The sequence below is a fragment of the Sturnus vulgaris genome, chromosome 1, assembly GCF_052056855.1.
Source record: "Sturnus vulgaris isolate bStuVul1 chromosome 1, bStuVul1.hap1, whole genome shotgun sequence".
Classification (NCBI taxonomy): domain Eukaryota; kingdom Metazoa; phylum Chordata; class Aves; order Passeriformes; family Sturnidae; genus Sturnus; species Sturnus vulgaris.
This window is the reverse complement of record NC_142243.1, coordinates 29,158,523-29,184,685: the sequence shown is the minus strand read 5'-3', so window position 1 is coordinate 29,184,685 and position 26,163 is coordinate 29,158,523. Positions and strand designations below refer to the sequence as shown.

General features: G+C 36.8%; 1 protein-coding gene across 6 annotated transcripts; it reads right to left on the bottom strand.

Moving 5' to 3' along the window:
• Window positions 1-11: 11 nt before the first annotated feature.
• LRRC72 (leucine rich repeat containing 72) lies at window positions 12-18,972 on the bottom strand. 6 transcript variants are annotated; one of them, XM_014894408.2, is made up of 9 exons: window positions 17,825-18,972; window positions 16,257-16,330; window positions 12,951-13,020; window positions 10,817-10,898; window positions 9,463-9,576; window positions 5,175-5,264; window positions 3,082-3,246; window positions 1,851-1,878; window positions 12-390 (listed from the first exon to the last, which is right to left on the bottom strand). In XM_014894408.2, the coding sequence occupies exons 1-9, from the start codon at window positions 17,852-17,854 to the stop codon at window positions 225-227; spliced, it is 819 nt and encodes a 272-aa protein (XP_014749894.1). In that variant the 5' UTR covers window positions 17,855-18,972; the 3' UTR covers window positions 12-224. The 6 variants fall into 6 exon arrangements, with proteins under 6 accessions (XP_014749894.1, XP_088018678.1, XP_088018671.1 ...); XM_088162552.1 differs by lacking the exon at window positions 17,825-18,972 and adding an exon at window positions 17,135-17,436 and having other exon boundaries at window positions 3,082-3,243; XM_088162545.1 differs by lacking the exon at window positions 17,825-18,972 and adding an exon at window positions 17,135-17,429.
• Window positions 18,973-26,163: the final 7,191 nt, after the last annotated feature.

Here is a 26,163-nt window from a genome sequence, read left to right as displayed (position 1 = left end):
TATGGTAAGAATTGCATTTCAAACAACTTTTATTATAACATTGCCACTATTTATCATTTGTTATCTTAATTTCTTCACTCTCTATACTACATATGATAAAAGAAATGTTACACTAACTTTTTTTTCTGGAAATTCGCTTAATTAGATGTGTGTTGTTGTGTACTTGTTTTACTGAGCTGTTAACCTACTTATGGGGTAAACATTAGAGAGAGAAAATGTTTTTCTCATCTAAACTGGACTGTCAGCTTCTGAAAGGGCTCTTCTGCTTTGTTTTCAAGCCGTCTTTCTTGACAGGTGGCTACTTTGTTCCAGTCCAGAGAGGAAAATTCCATTAGAGATCTTGTCATTGCCCTTACTAAAACTGCATCTTCGGGGTTCTCAAATGGTACTCTGCAAAAAGAACAAAGCAAGTCAATTAACTGAACATTTCCAAACCACTCCAGAACTAATTTACAACACACACTCTCTGGAAAGTGAAAGTAGCAGTGATGATGACACTAAGAAGGAGGATTTAAAAATTTAAAATTTTTGGAAGGTTTTCTTCTACCAAATTTAGGAAAGCAAAACAAAATGAGAAGAGGTCAGAATAATGGGATTCTATTTGAAAAAATCATGATAAATTATTTAAAAAACATAGTATTTAAAAATGTTTCTTTGTTTTCAGTTTTTTCTCCTACAAAAGTTATAGTTGTATACTTTTAACACTGATTCAATGGACATGATTCAAGTGATTTGGTACCCGTTAATGGAAATGCACATTTATTCTACTGTGGATCTCTTAACTAGCCCATAGGCAAATCTCCATTCTCCAATCTCTGAGTCCAGATCATTGTGGACTTGTGTTCATGTATCCTGCCACAGCTGCAGTCTGGGAGAGAAAAGCAGCAGATTCAAAACATCAAAGCAACACTGACAAGGAACCAAAACCTTCCAACTCACACAGAGTATTAAAACTTTCTCTTGTAAGAACTTATTTCTTAAAGATGTCCCTGTAGTAATACACCTCATATTAGCCACAGGACTATCTCCACTGAGTATAATGCACTTTTATCACCTTGCAAAAGCCTCAGCATTTACATAATAAGACTTGAGGCAGCTGTGCATCCATTCTGTCAATGAGGACAGCTAACTGCTCTGAAGGCAGGTAAGAATTTATTTTTCAACATAAATTAGCTTGATATTTAAAGAGCTGTGCTCAGAGTACTGTTAAAGATATTATAAGTAGGCTCTCCTTATTTCCTTCAATGCATTTTTCAGATCTTTTCATGTGTAAAGCTAAAAAGTCAAGCCTGATACCCAAAGTTTGTAAATCTACTCTTAAAAATTTTGCATCTGAAATGTCATTACATTAAAATCCAACCTTTCTCCTGTCTCAATCCAGACACAGAGATAAAAGTTTTACATTTATTTCTATGATTTTAAACTGAACAGAATAAAAGTAATAGCATGTACAGACTAAAAAAGTTTCATTCTACAAATCATAATATTTTCCAGAGAGTGTATTTTTGAACAGCCAGTCAGGAGAACGTTTTCTGGGACATAATACACAACAGTTATTCTGATGCTCTAATACTTTGAGCATGCTTTTTCTAGTGATCAGTGTTTGATCTTACAAATAAATGGCATTTTTATCTGCCCATTTCCAAATGTGGAATACCTTTCAATACTAAATTTTAGACAACAAACCTAGTGTAGAGTTGCAGCTACATTGAATACAAAGACCTGAAATGGCTTCAAAAGCTCATTTTTACTGGACATTTTCTCTAGTTAGGGTATTTTTTAGGCATAGGAAGAGGAACTTAAATGCTTCAGAGATGCAAAAGGAAGAAGACACTGAAAACATTACTTACTTATTTGTGTTATTTCCAAATTCATGACCTATAACAGAAAGTTCAAGTTATGACATTAGTGGCTGTACAGCAATTTGAGTAGCTGAGAATTGATCGCTATTCTGATCCTAAATTGCTTGTTCAAATTATTGAAAACTTGTGTGATTTGAAATGTTTAAGATAACATTTTATTAAATTACTACCGAAGCAAGTATTTGCTGGGTTTTAAGTGTATGTAGGTTTAAGTTTCTTGTATTTTATTTCCTATAGACATACACCCTGGCTTTTTTTTTCTTTCACAGAAAACGATGCCACTGTGTATGTGTATGGTTGCAGGGTAGGGACAAAGACAGCTGTCTGCCTTCTTTCATAATCATCAGCAAAACAAATTATTACATATGCTTAAACTCTCCTCCTTTTCCCAACCTCTTCAAAATCATTGTTAAATGCGGTGCTTCCAGTTTTACTATTGTGATACGTACATTTTAAAAAACTTGCAGGAATTTGATTACTTTGCAAACTTCCATCCACACTATTTAAAATGCTACAATTTCAGTTATCTATGCAGAGTGGTGATTTTTTATTTTTGAAACATCGAAAAAGCTGACAAGATTGTGTGGGATTTTGAAGTTGGTTCTGGATTGTGATACAAGTCTCATGGTCTCAGGTGGTATTTGCCTACTTTCTTGTGCCAGGATCATGCTGTCTTCCAGATCTGAATGTTTTAAGAACTCTAGAAATTGCTTTATATGCTATTATAAGACATGATTAAAATTTTCTCAGCTTAGAAAGCGTAAAGATGAATCTGCTTACAAAACCAGACATGATTCATAAAATTTAGAACATTAGAAGAAAATATTTTCCTCAGGTGATTATCTTGTAAAAGCACTAGAGGGCATCAAAACTCTATTATGCTGAGCACTGAGAGTCAGAAGTGTATTGAGATGTTTTAAATATAAGTAAAACTAAACACAAGACTAATATTGACAAAAAATGTTTCAGCTATCTTTAACTATGTAATTCTGTAACTATGGGGTGTGACTAGAATTTACCTGCCACAATACTCTCAGTAGGATTCATATGTTGCCTGCTGCTGCTACAACTATTTACTTTATGAAGCAAACCAGCTGAGTTCTTGATGCATTTATAATTTATTACTAAAACCAATAATGTTTTATCAGATGAGTGAAAAAAAAAGTTTCTAATTCAAATTACCTAAAAATGTATGTCTTCCTTTGAGTATTATAAATACCTGAGGTCATTATTGGTCTTCTGGCTGGTTGAGTGCATCTGCTAGATCCTGCCATAGTCTCCAGGGATGTATCCACTCTCCTCCCAAAACCTATTGACTGCATCACCCAAGTCCTTTTGGGGTTATAGAGATGAAGCGCTAACTCCCTTTCTCTTTGTGTAACTACTGTTAAAAGGAATATAAAAAATTTAATTTTATTTCTATCAGTTGAAAAGGCAGCATACAAAAGTTGATTCATATATTTTTCTCTGCAGTTTTTAACAATAATGATGTTTATTACACAATTTCATGGCAGTTCAAAATGGGAACATGTAGGATACTTTCTAAGGCTTTAGGGTGAAGCCCTGTACAATAAAGTATTTTCTTCTGAGTGCAGTAGGATCAGAAGTTTTAAATGAAGATGCTAGAAAGCAAGACTTTCCATGCTGCTTAAATGAGATCTCTTGCAAAAGCCAGTAAATATTTGGAAGTGTCTTTATTAATAGCAAAAACAAGTCAATTGGTTTAAGGCCAATTCAATTCCCATTGGTCAATTACAGAGAAAACCCTAAGAGTGCAATCAATAGAAAAGTTTAGTGTTTTCCTGTTTTGCACTTCAAGAGAAATAACTAATTTTTGAACAAATAGTTTGAGACTGTTAAATTGGGGATGGTAGCTTCAATTTTATGAACCTATTACTAATTTAGTACTTCAGCTATGGAACAGAAGTCAGCTAAATTTTTAGAACAAGAAACTGGCAGAAGCATGTTCAGTTCAGGGAAGTTTTGGAGTCATGGTGTCTAGAGGACTAATTAGGAAGGAACTGCAGTAGTCATGCCTGAAGGTAACGGAACATGAGCACATGTCTTGTGTGAAGGAGACAGCCAGGACTATGCTGGTAATGTTCTACAGATGGTGAAAAAGCTTTGTAATGTTTTAGAGAAATAGTTCACTAAATAGAAAGTCCAGGATATAGCTTGATACAAATTACTGCCTCAAATCTTAATCCAGGACTGAGTACAGTAGAACTGTATTTAGGAGATGAAATCCAGGAAGTTTTATGGAAGTGTTTCTAGACATGTAAATGCAACACGTATTTTTCAGCACATTAAGCTTCAGTCATCACTCCCCAGTCAAAAAGTGATATTTAGTAACAGCCTGACAGATGTGTTAAGCACAAGTGTAACACAAGAACAAGTGCTCAGGAGAGTGGAGGTACCTGTGCAAAATGACTGTGTGAGCAAATGGGCATCTGGTCAGATCCAGCAACTCCTCATCAACCTCTGGCACCTGCTGGGGCCTATCCACCAGCTTTCCTTCACGGCAGCTGCACAAGCTTCCCAGCATCTGCAGATGTCTTGCATCTGCCTTGCTCAGTCCCCTTCCAAAAAGGTGCTGGTTTTTCCTTGCTACTTTCTTACAGAGCTGAGGTAGGAATCAGCTACTCTCATTACTCTCCAGTAATTTTCAGTTCAGAACTGTGTCAGTCACACAGTTCTCCAAATACCAGAGACAAAAATCACCAAAGGTGATTTTCTGGGTGCACTGTGGCATGTTTATAGATTCACTGATTTAAAATCTGACTATTCTTAAGACAATTTTTTTTCTGTAGAATTTACAGTAGACAAGTTGTGAAAGATCTCTTGATAATTTGTGAATATTTATTATATTCAAAACCTCGGTCTGCATTTACTTTATCAAGAAATATGTATATATATACTTAAAATGTACATAAATATGTAGATAGCTCAGGTTATTATCTAAACCTAAGTAAGCCCACTCACCCATGTGAATATACAGTCTGAATGCACTGAGGTAGGCACATGTTTCTAAGCACAAGCTTTTATCTTTGCCCAAATAGACCAAGACACAAGAAAAACCAACACAGTTTTAAAAGAAAAATAAATCAAAAACATTTGACAAAGTGTTTATACCACGTAAACTCTTTTTGCTTTATAAATCTTACAGAAAACAGGTATCTTGTTCATTAGTTCTCTTTCTCTATCAACAAATGTATGTAAAAGAACAGATATGATAATTTCACCTATTTTTCCAAACTGGTTAGAATGAAAAGCAACTGTCAATGCTTTGTGAGAGAGGAAAGCAATCCTTACACTTCCTGTCAAGGAGCTGAACTGAAGGAAGAAAGTATATCACATAAAGCCGGTAGTCTGGATCATATGCCAGAGGGTTTTGGAATAGGCCTGCAAAACGTACACAGAAAAGAAAAACAATGTTACAAAAACCCAAGCCCAGCAAAACAACAACTTTGCAAGGCAGGAAAATTAAAGGTGACTAGGAGCCATAGGTTTTGTACAAAATACCAAATTCAAATTGTTCTTCGGCTGGGTAAACAAAGTAGTCTCTTTACACACGTGAAGTTACTCATCTAAACATGGAACTGACTTACTGCAGAGTGTGCAAAATACCACAGGCAAGAACTGAGTAAAGGTGTCATCATGCACTCCAAACCTTTAGTTTTTGTTTATTTTTTAAGATCTACAGAAAAAAAACATAAGTGTTTGCTTTGATTTTCTTATGTATTGTTAGGCAATGCCTATTTTAAATAGCAATGGTCTTTAAGGTGTGACAGCTTAAATGTAAGACACAAAATTTGTAGGAGGATGGAGTTATTAATATCAGATGAGCTTTAGGACACCTAAGACTTTATCAGAGCTGATAAAAGGCTATATCCCACAGATACAATATGAAATGCAAATACACAGCCTTCTGATATTTTGAAAGATGATGAGTTTGAAAACTCAAGAAATGTAAGAGAAAAATCTTTCAGAGGGCCTAAACTCCTAAGGACCTGGGTCCCAGTTGCTTTCCTTGAGACTGGAGATACCAAGCTCCAAAAGCCCATTAGCAACTTGGCTGAAATGTTTATGTTCATGTTCACATTACCTGTATAACCAAACCTGTGCAACACAGAGACAGGTATCAACCCTGTGCTGCTGCTTTGCCAGGTGTGGAACGTTAGCCTAGCCAAATTAGTTTGTTTAGTGACAGGGATACCAGAGGCTGATTAAAATAGAAACTGGCTTACTCACAGATGAGCCAATAAAAAAATGTTTATTACTCTTTTCTATAACACTTTTCTAAATAAAAAACATAATAATGCTTTTTATCTCCTTACACAAATGCTGTTCCTCTAAGACAGTATAAATAATCAGGAGGCTGTCACCTTGAGACCAGAGCAGGGGAAAAAATCTTAAATTAGTAATTTTTACAACTACTGTCTACTGTGGCTAATACTTGTTCTAGGGTAAAATAATTACGTCATTTTAGCAGTTAGAGAGAGGAAGATGGTATTACAGAAGCAAGTAAGAGATAGTAGAAGAAAAAAGTCTGAAAATATTCCACACAGATTTGTAAACTACAAGATGCAATTTCATGTTCTTCAGGACAAAAATGACTCCCGTGAGGGCTCAGTGCTTGATTTAGCAGGTATTTTGAAGATGCAACTTCAAGGCTAGAATGAGCATTTGTCCTCTCCTACATAGAAAACACCTGTTCATGCATTCAGAGGATAACTTTTTATTTTAATTCTTTAACAACTCTTTTTAAATCGCTGCACTTAAAATTAGTAAGACACCCACAAGGTGGCAGCAAAAGAAAGTTCTATTTTAACTGAACAAATTTTTCCTAGAAAGTGTTAATCAGAAGGAATATTATGTATATACCCGTTAAGTCTGTTCTTGAGTCCAGAAAATATACTATAGCACTCCAAAGAGAAAAATGTTTCTGAAAGCTCTCTAAAAGCAGGTATGTTTGGTAGTGGAACAGAATAAAGGTTCAAGAGAGATTTTTCCAAGGCACAAACCAGGTCTGATATTAAACAGTTGTGAATCTGGATGCTGCTTGGACTACATCCCTGCTCAACAACACTGATTTGTAGGTTTGTTTTAGAGAATGTACATTTTTCTACTACTCATTTTTACAATAAATTCAACCATTGTACAGATCAAGATGGTTTTGTTTTACAAAACATCTGGGATCAATTCCTGGCTGAGCTATCTACTTTCTTGTCAAGGTCATGCAATTTTAGTTCTACAAATTAGGATAATGCTTTCTTCCTCCACAGTTTTGTCTGTTTTCTCTATTTGGAGTATAGGAAAACAGTGTGCCTCTGCCACATGGGGCAGAAACATAGTGAACAAGAGAGTTTTCTGAGGTCTGAGTTTTCTGAGCAGGACAATAAATCAGCTGCGGACAATAAATCAGTTGAGGCAATTTACAGAGTACGTAACTAAAATCTTGGATTCCAAAAGGGAGATGTGAGCACAAGGTGAGCCCATAAAGAAACACTCTGAATCTCCCAAAAGGCAGTTGTAAGCAGCATGTGCAGTAAATCTTTTGAAGCTGAGTGTCTTCCCTAGACACCTGATGAAGGATGGTATGCTACACATCCAGTGCAGGGCAGTGGCTAAAATCACGAGAGAGCCTTCAGGAAGAGAAATGCAACATTTTGGCAGCTCGATGCTACTCCTGAATTGAACAATAATAGTGTGTTTTAATATTGTTCTATTGTCTCCAAGAGCTACAAAATAATAAAATGTTGTTAAGCATCCAGGAGCTCTACTGATGGCTAGCAAGTAATTTTTTTTTTAATTAGGATTGGCAATAAAAAAGATCTACGTTATAACAGTGAGAAGTCTCACTGGTTTTGTTTTATAAAAGTGAGTTATGGGCACAGCTCTTTTCAAAGCTACACAGTGCAAATTCTGGACCCATTTAATATTTATTAATATTGCAAGAAGGCAGATAAATTATATAGTAATACAATATATAGGATATGACTTTTTAAATAAATTTTGTTAATTTACTGATTTAATTTACTTCAAATATGACAAGGCATTTTATTAAACCCATAGAGACCTGTTAATTAGAGAATTCATTATTATGAAATCTTGAAGCAAACACATTGACAATTTTTTTCATGACTGCAAAGGTCAAGAAGAAATGACTTTAAAGTTATGGTTATTAGGTTGTTAAGCTTCTTTCACTGATTACTATTTACTTTTGTAAAAATCTTTGAACTAAACAACTATTTTTTTTTTTAATTATGGTAGATCACTATATTATATATATTGTTTGATTGTTCTTTCAAACATTTCCTTTTCTATGGTGGTAGCCTGTCCAATTTACATCAAATTTTCACTGTGCCTTTTAAACTGCCATTTATGATAACTCAGCAGCACTTTAACTATCTCCTATGTATTTCCCACAGACGGTTGCAACAAGTACAACGAACTTTCTGTGCTTGTTGAAGCTCCTTATTAATTTTTAGAGCTAACATTAAACTCAAGTGACTGCACCATTCATACATAGGATGTCTCTCCAGATGCTGCCTAATCACTTCAAACAACTGCATTCTTAAATGGACTAATTTTTCTTTCTTGCATATAATGAAAATAATTTCAATAGTTAGGCTGGCATGTTGTCTTCCTAAACACTTGATTTGTTTTTCTTAGTTTTAGTCCAGGGTCAAGTTCAATTAAAAGTTTAATTTTTCATTCATATTTTCCTTTCCCACAATCAGACATTCAGTTTTCTGAATGCTTAAGGAGCTTTGATAGCCTGGTAAGATTCTGACATTCACCACCTTTACCATGTCACCAAGGCACAAAACTTGTTTACTGTCTTCTCCAAGTACTAAGCATTTAGCATGACCTATGTTGACATTCTTTTAGGAATCATGGAAAAAGACTGCTTATATTTTCACTTTCAATATCTTAATAGCACATAATCCTACCTTCCCTGGGGGCTACTTCTTACATTGTAACTTAGTGGCACCAACACTGTTTTGTATCATTTCATTTGAAATTTCAGAGATGGTGCTATTTTTATCTTCAGCCAGTGTATCAGAAAGTATGCTCCTTAACAGCTATTGTTATGAATAATACCTAAAGTACATTTATTCCTAGACTCTAGAAATCCACAGTCTGCCAAAAAGATGCAGAAAGGAAGTTCTATAAGCAAGAGAATTAATGAGGCAGGAATTTGGGTTCTATAATCTATCACTCTCACTCTCAAGAGCAATAACAGCCATTTTCCAACTCTTTCACCTCTATGATAATCTCACCATACTCCTGTGTTCCATTACAAAGAGGCAGCTGTAAACTGCTTAGACACCCTCCAAGCTACTCATCCAAGCTACTGGCTAGCCAGCAGCCAAAAAGTTAACTTCTGAACTCACTTAGCAGTTTTTCCTCAGTTGAGGTACTCTTAGTGGAATTTTCATGTCTTATAGATCTCTTTCTTCTGTCAAATTTGGCTGAAATTGCTAATTAGCTTCAAAAGCTATTGGCAAATGATGCAGAAATAGACAAGAAATGTCCTGATAAGAAACTAAAAAGCTACTACTTGTTGTTCTGCAAAATAAAAATAAGGGATTACTTAGAGTCTGCAAGCTTATCATTCCTTTCAATTCCTTCACTGTTTTGCCAAGTTTTTTTAACTCGTTGTTGTGAAGAAACAGAATCTGTAATGAGCATAAGTGTTTCAGAGCACCTGAAATAAAATGAAAAATAATTAATCATTTTCACCGTAGCTGCTTTTATTAGAACATTATTTTGCTGTGTTGTACACTGAATTTGGTATTTTAGTTAGTTATCTATCTATGCCTGTCTTTTGGTAACATATTGCATGAGATGTTAATTAAAACTATAAATGAAAGATATTTCAATATCCTTTTCACCTTTTTAGTCACATCCTTTAAACACATGCCTAAATTTTTTCATTCCAGTTTTTTCCATTTGTCCACATCACCCTTGCATCAACCAATCAGCCTCAACTGCAACTTCTCTTCTACCTCCCTTCATTTCTACCATAATCCTGTAATGTTTGGTTAATTCACTTCCTTTGACCTAGTATCACTTTTGCCTCACAAACAATAGTATATCCCTAATACTACCTTTGTCTCACAAGTAATAAATAGTGAATTCCTTAGAAAATAGTTCCATGTCAAGTAATTATTGATGTATTAAAAAGGTATTACAAAGTATTATTTTGATCCAGACTGTGTTCACACCCTCACACAACATCAAGATTAGAAATCTCATTTTCTAAATTATATACAGTATTTTATCCAAATTTCTCTATTAATGATACCTTTCTGTTTACCCATATTTTGTTATCATCTGTATTGTCTGTTGTATCCAACAACAGTTGTGTCTTTTTATGTCTTTCAAAGATAAAGTTTGCTTGAAATGTCACGGAAACTAATCAACACCATTTCTCATCTCAGCATTTTATAGGGACAGAAAAAATAAAATATTAACATTTAAAATGTCTAAAATATTTAGAAATGTGTTATGCTTTGGCCTGTTCATTCACAAATTCACAAGTCTGGTAAAGCCATTTTAATCTACAAGGGCAAGCAAAACTAAAATTGAAGTATAAGACATGCATTTTTAAAATAAAACAAGTTTGGCAGTAACTTTGCAAAATACTTTTGGTTATAAATTCTCAGCATTAAATATGGTCACATAAGATCAAAAATATTTCACAATTTCCTGACATAAAGTGAATTACATTTCATCCCTTAGACCAGAATGAACACATCACCTTATTGCCACTCAAGTATGCTGGAAAAATTTAATATCTAATAATTAATGTATATTAATTATGCATACATGGGAGCTTTCTACCAATAAGTTACGTGCTGTCATCCAGTTTTATAAATTTGAATGCCAATACAGAAAAAAGAAAGCATAGGCCTCAGCTCAACCTAAAAAGGGAAGATTGGTACCTGATATATCTGTCAGCTCATTATTGTTGAGATAGAGTTCAGTCAAGTAATAGTTTTTGATCAAGAAGTTTAAATCTTGGATCTGAAATTAGAGTTAGGCAAACTGTTATACGTCACTCTGAATGCAGTGTTGGAGAATTATAAATGTGGCCTCTAGAAAACTGTTTAACCACAGGTAGTTTCTTATATTTCTGTTTAAGACTCTTGGTTTAAGGATTCTCTTGACAGTTGAGCATTCATTAGAAATACTAATTGCAAATCAAATACAAGCAGTACAGCCTTAACTAATTTTTGGAACCACAGATTTAACGCTGTATTTGGAAACATAATTCCTTGGATGACTGGTCTCTACATTTTCTCTTACTTCTTTTCATATTTGAAATCATTTTTATTAAGAAAAGACCCTTGAAGAGCATAATAATTCGATGTTGGTTTAAGAATATTCCTGAAATATATCATTGGAATAAACACAGCATCTTGTTCTGAAATTATATTTTCACCAGTAGGTTCAAAGAGTACAAATTTGTTCTAATTTACCAGAAATGTCATCTAATCATATTTAGAGAATCAATTAGAGTTACAGAAAAAAATATCAGCACGTGTATGGGTGCATTCCCAATAAAGAGTTATCTTCAGTCCCTATGGAATCACACCTTCTTGTTTTGAGAAGCTCAATTCCAATACACTTTAGACTCCAGTGCAAGGCAAAGGATCTGCAGTGGGATAGCAAGCTGACCTTGATAGTCACGGAAACTGGGAGTACTAATGGTGAAGTTTGTACCCTACAGTTAAAATGAGAACGACAAACAGAATTTCATTCCTGACTCTTTGAATTCCGTGATGAAAAGTAATTTGTTAGGAAAGGAATTATTTCAGTCCTTGAATTTTTCCACTGACTCCAAAATAAATGGGCTTTGCTCCATGCATTAACAGTATCTGAAAGCTGGAAGGAAGAGCGTAAGACAGAAGTTTTTTCACTCCCCTGTACAGTGGTTTTCCCTATTTTGTGGCAAGTTTTGTTTTCAGAATCATCCAAAGTTTTCTTTTTTTCTGATAAAATTATTGAGTACAGAAAAATATGCTCCTCCTATTGAGGCATTTAAGTGAGACTTTTCCTATGAAAAGCCACTGAGTGACCTTTCCACACAAGTTAGATAGAGCAACAAAATAATGTTCTTTGTTATTGCTTAGGTAGAAAAGTGAGAGTTGTGCAAAACTCCAATTTATTTCTCTTTTTTGATCAGCAAGATCAGTTCTGCTTAGTCAACAGCCATTCCTTCTTTTTTTAATGGCATTTAGCTATGTGAGGAAAAGCCTTATTATATCTGTGATTTTATTTCAACATTTTAATATATCTATACATTAGCTCTTTTCAATAGTCAGTAAAGTAGAGATCTTTTGATGAATTGGACATAAGGTGCCATATAACTGATGCTGGCCTGGGGCAGCAGATATACATGTGCTCTGAAGTGACAGGAAATGTAAATTTATTTTTTCTGCTGCTCACAGATCTACTTATGTAGCTAAGCAAGCAATTCTGGAGATTTAACAATTTGGGCTCACTGTGAAAATCATGCAAAACTACTGTACAGTAAAATATTCCTACCCTGTCATCCCTAGAACTGCAGTGCTGCTTCCTGTGCACAGGGAGAAGCTCATTTCACAGAGTTTTATGTCACTCTTGTGTGCTTGACATCAAAAAGGAGCCTCACCTCGACCACAGCCTGCCAGGAAATAAACTATACATTTCTGCAAGGATGTAAAAGAAGAGCGATGCATTTCCTGCAATCCTGTCCTACATTCACATCACCCCTCAGTCTGTTCCAAAAACTGTCTGCTCTAGTTACACTGGGAGCTCAGGAATTAGAACAAAACCTCATCTTCTTAAATAAACAAAATTAATAAATCTGATGTGAATCTAAAGGAAAATACACTAGCTTATACTCTGTAATGTAAATTTTTAAAAAAGCTTTCTTCAAATCTGTTAGATTTGACAGTTAAATTAGCCTGGAAATTAAGAATAATTTATTTGTTTGACAATTACATAATACTTTATGCTAGACAAAAACATAAAATAATAATCGGGGAGTATAGATTGAGCATTGTTCTGCTCTTTAAAGGAATATCTTATTACCTTATTGTTGTTAATCCACAAATATCTTAATCTGCGGAACTGTGATAGACTTGGAATACTTCTTAGTCCTCTGGTGGAAGAAAAGAAAAGATTAACAAATTTCTTAACATTGTGTGCTTACTAATTCTATGAATATTTTAATTTTCCATAAATGATACACAAGAACTAGAAAGGCACACTTCCTTAGAATATATAGCAGAGAAAGACACAAAGAAAAGATGGCAGAGACAGTGTAAGCACCCTGCACACCTGCAAACATAACAAGGCAGCAGGTGGTAAAGAAACAGGAACAAAATAGGTGATACATTAATTGCTTTTCCATAACAGCATGAGTTATGAGTCTGAGTGACATGTACTTTGCAGTGTGTAGAAATCCTGCTCAGAACACAGGACGAGAAGTTTGGCACCCTGGGGACATGAAGCTAAAAGCAAAACTCCTTTGAAGGTGCAGCAGGAATGGTCCAGCCACAGTGCCAGAGAAGCCAACAGAAGACAGATATCAAGCACAGCACTGTGCATTTTTTATTATTTTTCATATTAGCGTATATTGTGAAATATTTTGCCTTTTTTCCACTCCTGTCCTATTATCATAGAAACTTAGCACATCCACTGAGGTTGAAATGATCTCCCACACATTAGTATGTTTTTATGTTTCATTGTGTATCTAGCACTTTGAGCTTGCTAGTGTACTATAAATAAAAAATTACCTACTGACCATCACCAAAATATTAGTGAGCTGCCAAGTGACTTTAACTAATTGCTCTTCTTTATTTCATTGCTATAAATAAATGTTCTTAATTTCCACTAGAAAAATTATAGATTACTTTTACATTCTTTAATTGCCATAATAAAAATTTCCCTGTGGATTTTAATGTGTTGCAAGATGAAGGCCAGTGTTTCAGAAAGTAACAGGACCAATAAAAATTAACCTCACATCACCAGGCTAAAGGTGTGTTTGTTTTCCAACTGTGAAGTCTGGTCTCTATCTTTCCATGTTGTCTTTTTATTTGTTGGGTTGTTATTTTTCCAACACACCCTCCAGGTACAGACAAAGGGAGGGTGGATGCCTTTTCTCATCTTGCTTTCGCAAATGAAAAGTCTGTCAAGAGCAAACCCTACAAAGTTAAGGTGCTGTACTTTTAGTCCCTTGTATTACTGAAAATCAGATTATCCTCTCATGTTGTCACTTTAAACTGTTTATTTGGCTTCCTCAGATAAGCCATAAAAACTAACCCTGCAGCTTAACGTCTACTGTCACAAATAACAGAAAATGACATTACTGCAAGTAGCAGGGACAAGCAGATGGCTGTTGACAGGACATACAGAGCTCCTATCTAATTCTTCTGTGCATCCCTGAACTACATTTCAGGTAGCAAAGCCAAAATTTCTTATATTCTTGGTCACTGCCACTCTATAACCAGTTTACAGCTTCACATTTAATTGGCTTTACTCCCTGTCTAGTAACAGCCTCATCTTGACTATCTCCAAGCCTCAATCTGTTGGTTTTTTGATTTTGGTTTTTGTTTTTTTTCATATTAAGGCATTTAATTTGCCCCAGGTAGAGCTTAATTCTTCTAACATTTTAAAAGAGCCTGTCCTTTTCTAGATATTTCCAGACTCTGTATGTCTTTTTTAAACGGATCCATTTTGGCCTGCAGCACTATTTTTCTACCTACTGCTAAGTTAATCAGTTTTCCAGGGATGACAGCTTCAGTGTCCAAAATACATTGTTTAATAGCAGTGGTTTAAAAATATAAACTCACTCCCTTCTATTTGATTGACTTTAATTATTTTTTTTTCATTTCCTTATTTCAGCTAGCAGAAAAATATGTCAAACCAACAGTAAAGGAGGCATGATCTGATACTGAGCTTGGCTGAGGTTCAAGTTCATATAAACTGATACAGAATAAAAGGAATTCACTTCTATCCAATCATTAAAGAATCCATCTTGCACCATCTTTACCAAAATCGTTTAATGGGAAGACAGATCACTCCTGTATCTGCCATTTTTTTTATTCTATACCAAAAAAAAAAATACTTGAAAGTCAGTGAGGGCACACATTTAAGCATTTAAAAATAGAAAATATGCGAATTAAGACTGTATGCACAGTCTTAATTCTTTACATGTGTGGTATAATAATTGTATTGTTTAGTAAGTATGCACCTTGTAATTTTCTCATTATTTAAACTTCTGACTTAAATTTTACCTTTTTTCTTCTTTCTAAAATGCAATTTTTTTAAAAAATTGACAGTAACTATATGTTTTACTTCACAAAACATAAAATACTTTCTCAGTGTAAATTAGGAGATGTGATAAGGAATTTAAACATATTAGTGAGCACTACTCATTGGACCAAGAGACCTTGAAAACCTTGTCCCTGAAGTATTAAACTATGTTAGTTTTTCTATATGCTATCAACCATGTGAGCAGTGGATGCAGTTGTGAGGCTGCAGACAGGTATGCAACACTTGGAATTGTGCCCTGGCCAGAAATTCAAAGCATGCTTTCCCAAAACTTTGAAGTATGTCCTGTCATGTATCCATCCCTCTATGGCAGCCTCTCAGCATGTTCATATTACAACATACACCTCTATCAACCTAGATCACCCACAGGTTCATGAAAGCTTTGCCTTCCTTCACTGAGCATGTCATCTCCTCATCTGCCCTACATCTCAAGCTGTTTCATAAAACTCTCAGAGGAGATCAGCTCTCTCATCAGTAATGCCTGCATGAAATAAGTATTCTTGTGCTTGTATTCACTTCATGTTGCCCTGCCCTTCCTTCAGTTCTTAGCAGTACAGATGCAGGTAATCTCAAAGGTGGTACCAGTGAGTTTTGCCATTGCAGTAACACATTTCTTCAGGGAGGTCAGAAATTTGGCAGTTCTTAGACTGGGCAGGCCCCGTGTTCTTTCATTTGCCTTCTTGATACTCCTTCCACCCAGCCTTACAAGCCTGTTAGAACAGGCAGGGATCAGCCCATCAGGTCTCATTCCTCTGCTCCCCATGGCAGAAATTAATGTACAACTCTGTGAATTCACAGACCCTCAAGCAACTCTGGATTGCTGGAGACAGACTGTGCATCTAGGGATGAGGCTGTTAGCTGTGAGCTCAGCGCTGCTGTGTGTCAGTGCACCTTCACCACTTCATTCACAATATGTATAGATAATGTAAGAATACGATTTACTGGTATTTCACATATAAATGGTGTTCAGAGAGTTCCTGATACAGAAAGCACTATGAAAGATTACAATTTACTGTGTGCTCTACTTTTGGTAAAAGTCAAAACAAGAAATATTTTACTTACTGTCTAGCCAGATACAGTGCTACGACATCCACATTGCTCCTATAGCCACAGATCTTCAGCTGGTTTTCTATTGCCTGACAGTATACAGTACCTTTGTCAGTATAATATGCTGCATCACTATGGATTCATTACATTGTAACATATGTGAACTCTGTGCTTAAAGTAATGTGCAGACCAAAATTAATACATGTATCACAGCACCTTGCAAACTGTAACGTAGTCAAAGAGAGATAAAGAAGTATCAAAATTCCAGTCTCTATTTTAAATTGATAAGAATACTGTGGTGATTTGGCTACACTAATTTTCTTTTCCAGTGGAGAATGGTAATTGGTAGACACGAAGTGAGAAATTAACATGCTAACTGGAGAATGGGCTTCTCACTCAGCTCAGTTAACCAGTACTTAGCAGAAATAAGGAAACTGCTTACTGTACTGTAATGCAACTTTATTTTATGCAGCTTTACTTTAAAACTGTGCACATGACCTTTTAAAACTATGCATCTAGAAAACTCTGCTTGTAAATTTAACATTAAAAAATGCAGACATGATTTTTATTTTCAGAGTACATTACTGATGTGTGATAACTTGCAAAAGCAACAAAACCCATTAATATAAGAATGATGGATCTCTCTTACTAGTGGTTGATAAAAACTGTGTATCAGAAAAAATGGGTTTAATACATGAGCTATTGTGACCAACATCATTATGATCACTATTATTTAAAGTTGATACAACTTTACAAGTACAAAATGGCTTGGAAGCATTGACAGGCACGTTGAGAGTGGCCTGTATTGGCTGCACAACCACTCCAGCGTGTTCTGGGTGTACTAAAGCTACACAAAATAACTTGCCAATGTGTGGGACCTGTGGCACACTGACCAGAGGCAGGCAGGCACTCGCAGGCCTCTTGTTCCACAGCGGCTGTGTGGGCCCTGCCATTTGCCCAGAATTCGGCACGGCCAGCTGTCAGCTGCAGCTGTCGGGTAGGGGAAAGATCTGCCATAAATGGCCATCGTTTTGTTTCTACACGTGCAAAATCTGCCCACGGATGACCAAGAGAATTCTGGAGAAAAGCAGCTGTGAGACACCCTGAGTGTGCGGATGTCAGGCCCGGCACAGCGGGACACACCGATGGGGAGTGCCGAAGTGACGGCGGGGAAGGCACACCTACGGCAGAGAGCACCAATCCCGGGTGTCACAGTCAGGAAGGCTGTGCTCAAACATTCGCATTTCGCATGCGAGATCTCATCCTCTCCCCACCCTGGAGCCCCGTTCCTGTCGGCCCCGGCGGGGTCCGCACGGCTCAGGCGTGCTCAGCTGCTGCCTAGGAACGACAGCAAGGCCTGCTCCGGCTCTCTCGGAGGATCCGAGCCGCTCGCTGCAGCCCCTGGGCCGGGCGGGGGAGCCGAGCCTTCCGCCGCGAGAGTACGGAGCCCGCCTCGCCTCGGGGTGCGGTGGCCGTGCCGACCACAGCGAGGGGACGAGGCTCGGGCCGCTGGGGCCGGGCCGGAGCGGGGCGGGGAGCGGCCGGGGCGGGCCGAGGGGACAGGAGGGGCCGCGCCCGCTCACCTGCCCGCCGGCCGTGGCGGCCGCCGCCATCTTAGAGCCCCGCTGTGGGCGGCCGCAGGGCGGGATCGCGAGACACGGCCCGGGCCGGGCTGGGCTTTCGGGGTCAGTGTCCCCAGCGCGCCCTTATAATCACCGAGTCAGTTTAAGAAAGTACTTCTGGGATCATCAAGTCCAATCTATGACTGATCACCACCACCTCAACTAAATCACGCCACTGAGTGCCACATCCAGTCTTTCCTTAAACATCTCCAAGGACGGTGACTCCGCCTCCTCCCCGGGCAGCTCATTCCAATGTCTAATCGCCGTTTTTGTGAAGAAATTATTTCTTCCTCTGGCACAGTTTGATTCTGTGTCCTGTGGTCCTGTCGCTGGTTGCCTGGGAGAAGAGCCTGACCCCCACCTGGCCACAGCCTCCTTTCAGGCAGTGTAGAGAGCAGTAAGTTGTCCTGTGAGCCTCCTTTCCTCCATGCTAAACATCCACAGCTACTTCAGTAACTTCTCATCGGACTTGTGCTCCAGACCCTTCACCACCTCACTTGCACCTCGGCGTCCTTCCTGAACTGACAGTCCCAAAACTGGACAAAGTAGGAATGGTGTAACACTGAAATGGGAGCCCCAGCCTGGGCGTGATTCAAGACAGGGCTTCGTGCTGGGGAAGGAGCTCAGTGGCGAGCGAGGGGTACCCACACCTGGAGCCAGGACTCGGGGAGGGATCCTGGGTCGGCCAGCGAAAGACCCCGGTGGGCAATGGCTAAAGGGAACTGGGAGAGACCTCTGATACCTCTGGGCTGTCTCTTGGATCATATTCACTCACAACCCAGAAAAAAGTGTGCTTGTTTGCTTTGTTGTTGCTGTTGTTGTTGTTTTTAACTATATTCCTGTAGTTTCTTAAGCATGGGTCCTATGGCCATGTATGTATATCACAAAATCACAGAATTAATTAGGTTGGAACAGATCTCTCAGATCACTGAGTCCAACCAATGACCAAAACCCACTATGCCCACTAGACCACAGCACTAAGTACCACATCCTGTCTTTCCTTAAAAACCTTCAGGGATTGAGACTCCACCATCTCCCTGGGTAGTCCATTCCAGTGCCTAATCACCCTTTCTGTGAAGAAATTCCACCGAAATACATGTCACTTATAAAGAAAACACTTGTGCATTTAATTTACAGCTAATTCACACCGTATGTATTACTCCCTTGCAACTTGCAAATCACCTTGGTGCCTGAGAGCCCCGTGCTGGCTCCTGGAGTGGGCCCACTGCTGCGACAGTGCTTTGGATTGAGTTTGGTTGTAAAGGAACACAAAATGTTTATGACATCCACATGTGCAAGCAACTGTTGCCATGTTGCTATTTTTATAACCATTTTACTGCATAGCACAAGCTAAAGAATAGAAAAAGCCATTTCCAGTGTGTGTGTGTGCACGCACTCATGCTCAAGTAGGACAATAGAAAATGTTTGATCAAGCTACAACAAAAATATGTCTGAAAACTTGGAGCTTTATTTAGAATTTAATTTACGTGGAGTACTCAAGTTAGCAGAAATAGTCATTGTAAATTATGTGTAACTGATATACAAAGAACAAGAGTTGTGTGTGCAAATATATGAATAAGCTGTCCCTCATGGAATTAATTATGTGCATGCCTTTGCTTGTTCAGACCACTGAAGCTAGATGTAGTGTGTATGATGGAGGAATGGAACTACAGTACAAATATTATATTGCAAATATCTAATTTTCATGGAAAAAATTCTGTGGGTGGCTTCCATTTCAGCAAGGTAGCTTTAAATAAACAGAGACCTCAAATAAGAAAACTAGACATGTTAAAGATCTAAAACTGACAAGAGAAATTCCTTTAATCCCTAATTTTAGCTTCTAAAAATATCTCTAGGGTATTTAAAATCATGAAAAGAGGAACTGTAATGGAGAAGAAGAAACTGGTACCGAATTCTGTATTTTTTCATTCTACATTCAAGTTCAGTGTTTTCAATCAACAAGATAGAGCTACCAGTTTAGAATTGTGAAGGGCAAAGTAGTTATTAAAGTCATGTTTAATAATAAAAGTGAATTTCAACTAGTCCAATTAACATGATAGGACAAGAAAATTCAGTAATTGAGTATGGGGGAGAGAGAGAGAGAGAGAGAACCTCTGGAAGGCATTTTTTTGTTATATTCCCTCACAGAGATGTGATGTACAGGAGGTGAGGGAGGGTTTTTTTTAATATGTTTTGGGGTTTTGAAGGGCTTGTCTCTATTAGCAACTGGTAGCTACAGACTTAATCTGTATGATTAAATAGAGACTGTCTCAAATTAATTTAAGTTAATATCTATTTCTTTCTGCATTTACAAGCTGATGCTTAAAATCTCCAATGAGTTTAAAGAAACTTGGGCAGAAAATTAATATTTTTTTATTCAGACTGAACTGTCACCATATTTTACACTCTCTTGGTATTGGATTTTTTTCCAAAATAGGTAGCCTATCGCTTATTTATTACTATTCCTGAATTGCTGTCCATAAGTGAACAAATGATCATTTTTCCTCTGAGTTATTCAGAATAATTACTGACTTGCTATACATATTTTTGAAAAAACTTCTCATATTTGTATAGTAAAAATACTTAATGGATATTATGCATGGATAAGCAGTTGCAACAAGACAACGTGACCTTATAGTATATGATAACAGGACACAGAAATAGGGGAAAGCACAGACAGATGTGCTTTTACTGACAAAGGTGATAGGGCAGAACAGGAAGTTACTGATTCATCATCAGGCTACAGGTGCCTTGGGAAGTGACACCTTTTCTCCTCTACTTCAGAGGCCTCCTGGTATGTCCATGATTCAGCCACACATCAAGGATATAGGAGATTGTAATTGTATTGCTTTAGAGACCACATTATAGAAAAGCCGATTTTCTAGGGACAATAAAATTCAGATTAAACCTGATGTAAAGTGTAACATGTCTCTGTTTCTTGTTGTTCCGTCACTCACATGCTTCAGCATCTCTGGGGAAAACTCTTCTGTGGAAGAGTTTTATCACAGTCTAGCTACTGACACTTGGACAATAATGATTTGCTGAATCATTCTGCCATTGTTTTATTTCCCAATGATTTTAACAGTACTTTACTGAAAAACCAATAGCACAATAGGTCTTTGTGACTTAACCTGTTGTTCAATGGCTGTGAAAGATGTAATATACTAAAACCAATGCCTAATATGTGATATTTTTAATCACCAAAGTTTATAATCTTCAGAATACAGTTATTCTTTGCCTGTGATATTAGGTACTGTGCTGAATGGCTTTTCCACAAGGGTATTTTTAAAAACTGCATCTATATTTTATAGACTCACTTAATTTACATTGGAATGGATTTCTGGAGGTCATCTAGTCCAACCCCCCCAAACAAAGTAGATTCAACTACAGAATTATTTTCCATCTCACATGTTTGTGCAGTTCTGCTACTTATAGAACATCCATCAAAGAACAAAAGCACTATCTGGGATGAATGTAAAATTACTTATGTTATACTAATGATACATAAAAATTAGTGCAATTAACTTGTTTTTGAGGTTATTAAATACATTTCAGCTGGAAAGTGAAATGCAAAATATTGCAGATAAATGCATATTTCCTTTTTTTGTCTTGTAACCGGAAATATGTTATCAGCCAGAAGCCTGAGGAAAGATCAGTAGGATATCCCACCTGCATTCCAGCTATTGCTCCAGAAGAGTGCAGTTCTCTCATAAGTCCAGTAGCTGCAAGTCCTGTGCAGATGTTTCAAATACTCAGAGCTGTCTAAAGTATTGTGGAATTTGAATCACTTCTCTCACTCATGCTATTAATCTTGCTGATGGCACTGATAACATCCCAGCAACCCTTTAGCAGGTTCAGGAGCAGAATTTTGGGAGGTGGTTGTTAGTTTTTTTTTAAATAAATAATACAGTGTTGATCCTATATCTAAACAGTTCAGACTATTTTCAGTTTTAAGGTAATGATTAACTGGAATGGCTAGGCTGCTGCCTGGGAACGATTATTTAATTTTTCTAGTATTATGCATAATATAAATTAATATACTGTACACAATGGTGAGTGAAAGGAAAGAAGATAAAACAGTCCAGATGCAGCCTATAGCAAAATTGTCCCAGCAGACTGCATCATATGGATGAATCACCTTGTTTGAATCCAGATTCACTCTGACTTGACAACTGAATACTACTCTAGAGAATAAAGACCACCACCACTAATATGACAAACCTGCTGAAAGGAGGTCCAACAGTTTTAAAAATACTCTGTCTTATTTTTCTATCAACACAATTTGGACATATCTTTCATTTCAATATAGCCAACTCTAAACTTTGTTCCCTGGCCATTCTGCATGCTGGAGTGTTCCTGCAGTTTGGCTTCCAAGTCTGACCAACAGTCAGGAAAGAAATTATTGTCTGCTGCAGCTCTTTCATGGGTATGTAAACAACATTCTGCAAACAACATCCATATGGCAAATGATCCCATTACTCTAGTCTCAGAAATTTACATCCTAATCTTTCAAAATGTTGTATATGCACTTCCACAATGGCTTATAGCTATTCTAATATATATATACACACTAATATTCACGGTATTTTTCATAAAAATACATATTATGCATGTTTAAAACTTTTAATATTGCTTTCTAACAAAGTTGACTACCTTAACCTTTAAGTAATAACTGTTTTCTAGAAGAATTTCTGCAGAGCTATCTGCGAGTAGAAGTCAATACTGTTCTTACTGATGATTGATCCAGTGTCCCTGTTAATTCAGAGATTTCTCTGTCAGTGAGCTGTTTTGTAACCTGCAGATATTGAAAAAAGCCCTTAACTTTTCATTTTCAAATAATATTTAATAGTGATATCTGCCAATGTAACTATCAGATGTAAACTTTCACTATTCTGTCTTTTTAATATGTTGACAGTGAGACTGTGCTGATATGGTGCAAGACTGTACCACACAGAGATGTATAAAAGCAATTCTGAATCAATTTCCTTGGGAGCTGGAGGGTCCATATCCATTGCCAACCCCTAAACACTCTCTATGGAGCCAGGAGGGTTTAGAGAAAGTGCTCAGAGAGCATAAGCATTCCCAATAACAAGTGTAATAATTTGTCAGTTAATGCCAGAGATAATACATGTCCTATGCTGAATTGATACTGTAATATTAAATACATAAAAATGATTATATGCAATGCAAAATAAAACCAAAGTCTGAAGAAGAGTTTGAACTTATACATGTAAGAACTTGCATGTACATTCATTCAAGGGAAAAGGAGTGCAATCTTAATACCAGGGCTCTTAAAATTATTATCTGAATTATTAAAAAAATCTTTATTTATAATACTGATAATACATCCTAATCTAAATATGGGTTACATTATGTCTCTTGGCTACCTGGCACTGAAATTGATTCTTCATGAATTTTGCCTTGGGAGAAACTCTGACTCATCTTTCTCAATGATTTGATATTTTGGTATCCTGTAACTGTTGTTTAGTCTATCAAAGTTCTACTGACCTGAACAGTGTGAATGAATTACTTACACACTGTGTTACTACTACTGTTCTTATTCTATAATTCTTGCCATATACTCAGTACTGTACCTAAGCTAAAGCTACGAAAATGTAGCTAAACCTAGTAAAAACGTTAGGGTCAAATGACTTCTGGACACCAGAGCAGTGCATCAAAGGCAAGTAATGGATTAATTCTCATTTGTCTCTTAAATGTTTGTACATGGCAAAAGCCCCTATTGCAGTGTCTGGCACAGAAAATAGGATCTAGACTTGGAACAGATCTTCTAGATCAAGTCCACCGATTTCCTCTTAAGTTCATGTAACCACATTCATAAATTTTTCCTATTTTTGTCAATTAGCAGCACAATGAAAATACCATAATTATGTTTCACAACCGTTTCTGATTTTGTTCCTTCTTTCTTGCATTCATGTTGGAGAAGATGGGAGCAGGTAACATTGAATGGTGAAAAGCTGGAAGAGATGCTTGAAGAGCAGTTCCATGAACTTCAAGATTTTCACAAACTCCAACAATGGTTACTGATTTCAGACGTTTTTCTACATCTGGTAGGCATGATAATTTCCCTGTCACAGAGGAACAGTTTAATAAATTTTGATTAAAATTTTCTTTTGCCCATATTCTTATTTTTTACAGTGATTTTGTGTAATGATGCTAAGGGTATGGTGTGTATATTGATATGTATTGGCATTTTTTAGGCCCATGACTAACAAAGATACATATTTAAGTTTGCAAAACTGCACTGGGAAGAAAAATATTGAGAGTATTTCTGTAAAAGTGGTAGGGAAATTGAGCAAGTAAGAGTCTGTGTAGCAGAACACAATTTGAATCCAGTATGGACCCCTTGGAAACTTGTTAAGCATAGAGGAATTGCTGAAAAAACATTAATTATAAAGAACATTTAGAGAATTGGAATTCTAAGTACACTGGTACCTTTGAGAATTTTACTTTTTGTCTGTCAGCATGAATTTTTAATTTCTTTTTAAAAAGACTGGCATGAGTTATAAAGTCACATATGGATAGAGCCCGTTTCCACTTCTACAGAAAAATCTATGTTTTTTTTTTTAATGTGCTAGATGTGTTCTGTAAAGTTGCCAGCAGACCTTAAAAGGAATTGTTATCTTAGACTTTTTTTCTACCTTCAAATAGTTTGGTGTATGAACATGGCTTTAATCCATATTACGCCTCCTCTCCTAAGTGTATCTGATAATTGCTCCAGCCCCACAGTAGGCTAACTTTTAAACCCCTGAGTTCTAGGGGTTTGTTTTATTAGAAAAGAGTAGTTATTCATGATTGCACAATCTCTAAGCACCAGCTGAAGTATTTTTAATGCAATTACTGTATTTATATTTCCCCAGGCTCTTGCTAGCCTAGCTTGATTCCTTCTTAGATGAATGTTTACAGTAGCTGCAGGTGCCAGAGCTACCTGATTATTTGCCTTGAGGGACCAGAAGGTTTGCTGTTAGTTAAAGGTTATTGATACAAGGGAGCTCCTTGTTTTGTGTGGATTGAGGATTAGGAATATCTCTCCATTAAAAAGTATATGTCTCATGCAATAAAAAGAATTCTAGTCACGTGTGCACACACACACACACACACACACACACACACAGCCACAGCATTGACTCTTGTTATTTTAGCTCATTCAAGGTGATAAGATTTTTACCTAAAGAACGCTACCCAAATATATTGTTTTGTTAAAACAGAACATTTTTAGAAAGTCCTAGAGATCCAGGAAACATGTAACTTCAGAATGGAAAGGAGAATTGTAATAGCAGAACTTTCAGATTTCAAAAATGCTCATTTGAAAAAAATAATTTCACATGTTTAAAATACTTTGTTCAATGGGGCAGGAATAAAATATTGCCTAGTCTATACTCTGATAGTTTTCTACAGGATTTCCTGTATCTTCAGTGCTCTGCTGGGAATTTGCTTGAGTTGGATATATATCTGCAAGCATTTTACACAGTATCATCTTAACTCTCAGAACAGGAAAAACCATATACTATTAGAACATTATTAACTGCCAGTAACACAACGCATTTTAGTGCTAAAGTTAGGTCACTAGTAAGCAGTGCTGAATATTTAAGTCCAGAGTAGATGGAATTGTAGTTAAAGACTGGGTTTTTCCAAAATAATTACCAGCAAAAAAATCCACTACAAATAAGAACAAGCTGAACTGCCATTCATTGCAACTGACTTTCTGGTTTGAGGTTTTTGTTGGGGTTTTGATTCTTTTTTCCCCCTCTCTGTTGCTGTGCTAACCACATACATAAACAACTCTGGCATACAATGTGTGTGCTAAAATTAAACAGTACATCCTGAACAATTTTCTGTGATCTTTTCTCATACTGCCTGAAAGAACCAAAGGAGCCCCAATTAATGTTTTGGAAACAGTGTCAACAAAGGTAGAAAGCAGTTCTGCAGAATTCTCACATTTCAAAAATTATACAAATTAATATTTGTAACTGGCACCCATGGTAAAATAAATGGGTGTTCCATGACCTCAAAGCATCCTCATCTCCCTCATCAAGGCTGTCAGACCTCATGGCCCTCACAGAACAGCCAGCATGGAAAAGTGCCTTTGCAGCCTTCCTGATAGCACACAGTGTGACATCTCTATCTTCAGTGCTCTGATGGCCTTCAGAACTTCACTGCTGGGCTTTAAAATTCTTAATTGTGCAGCTTCTCATTATTCCCTGACTCTCAGCAATACATTTTCATCAGCGATCCATTATCACTTATGTTGTATAGCCCATGTTATTTTGTATCACAAGGAT

Excerpts from the sequence above, each read along its gene's own strand:
- LRRC72 (XM_088162545.1), bottom strand. The coding sequence starts at position 17,194 with ATGGCAGGGCCCACACAGCCGCTGTGGAACAAGAGGCCTGCGAGTGCC. Across the intron at positions 10,899-12,950 it reads TGTGGATTAACAACAATAAG|ATCCAAGATTTAAACTTCTT; the intron begins GTAATAAGATAT and ends CTCTAATTTCAG. Across the intron at positions 1,879-3,081 it reads AAGACCAATAATGACCTCAG|GTCATGAATTTGGAAATAAC; the intron begins GTATTTATAATA and ends TTTCTGTTATAG.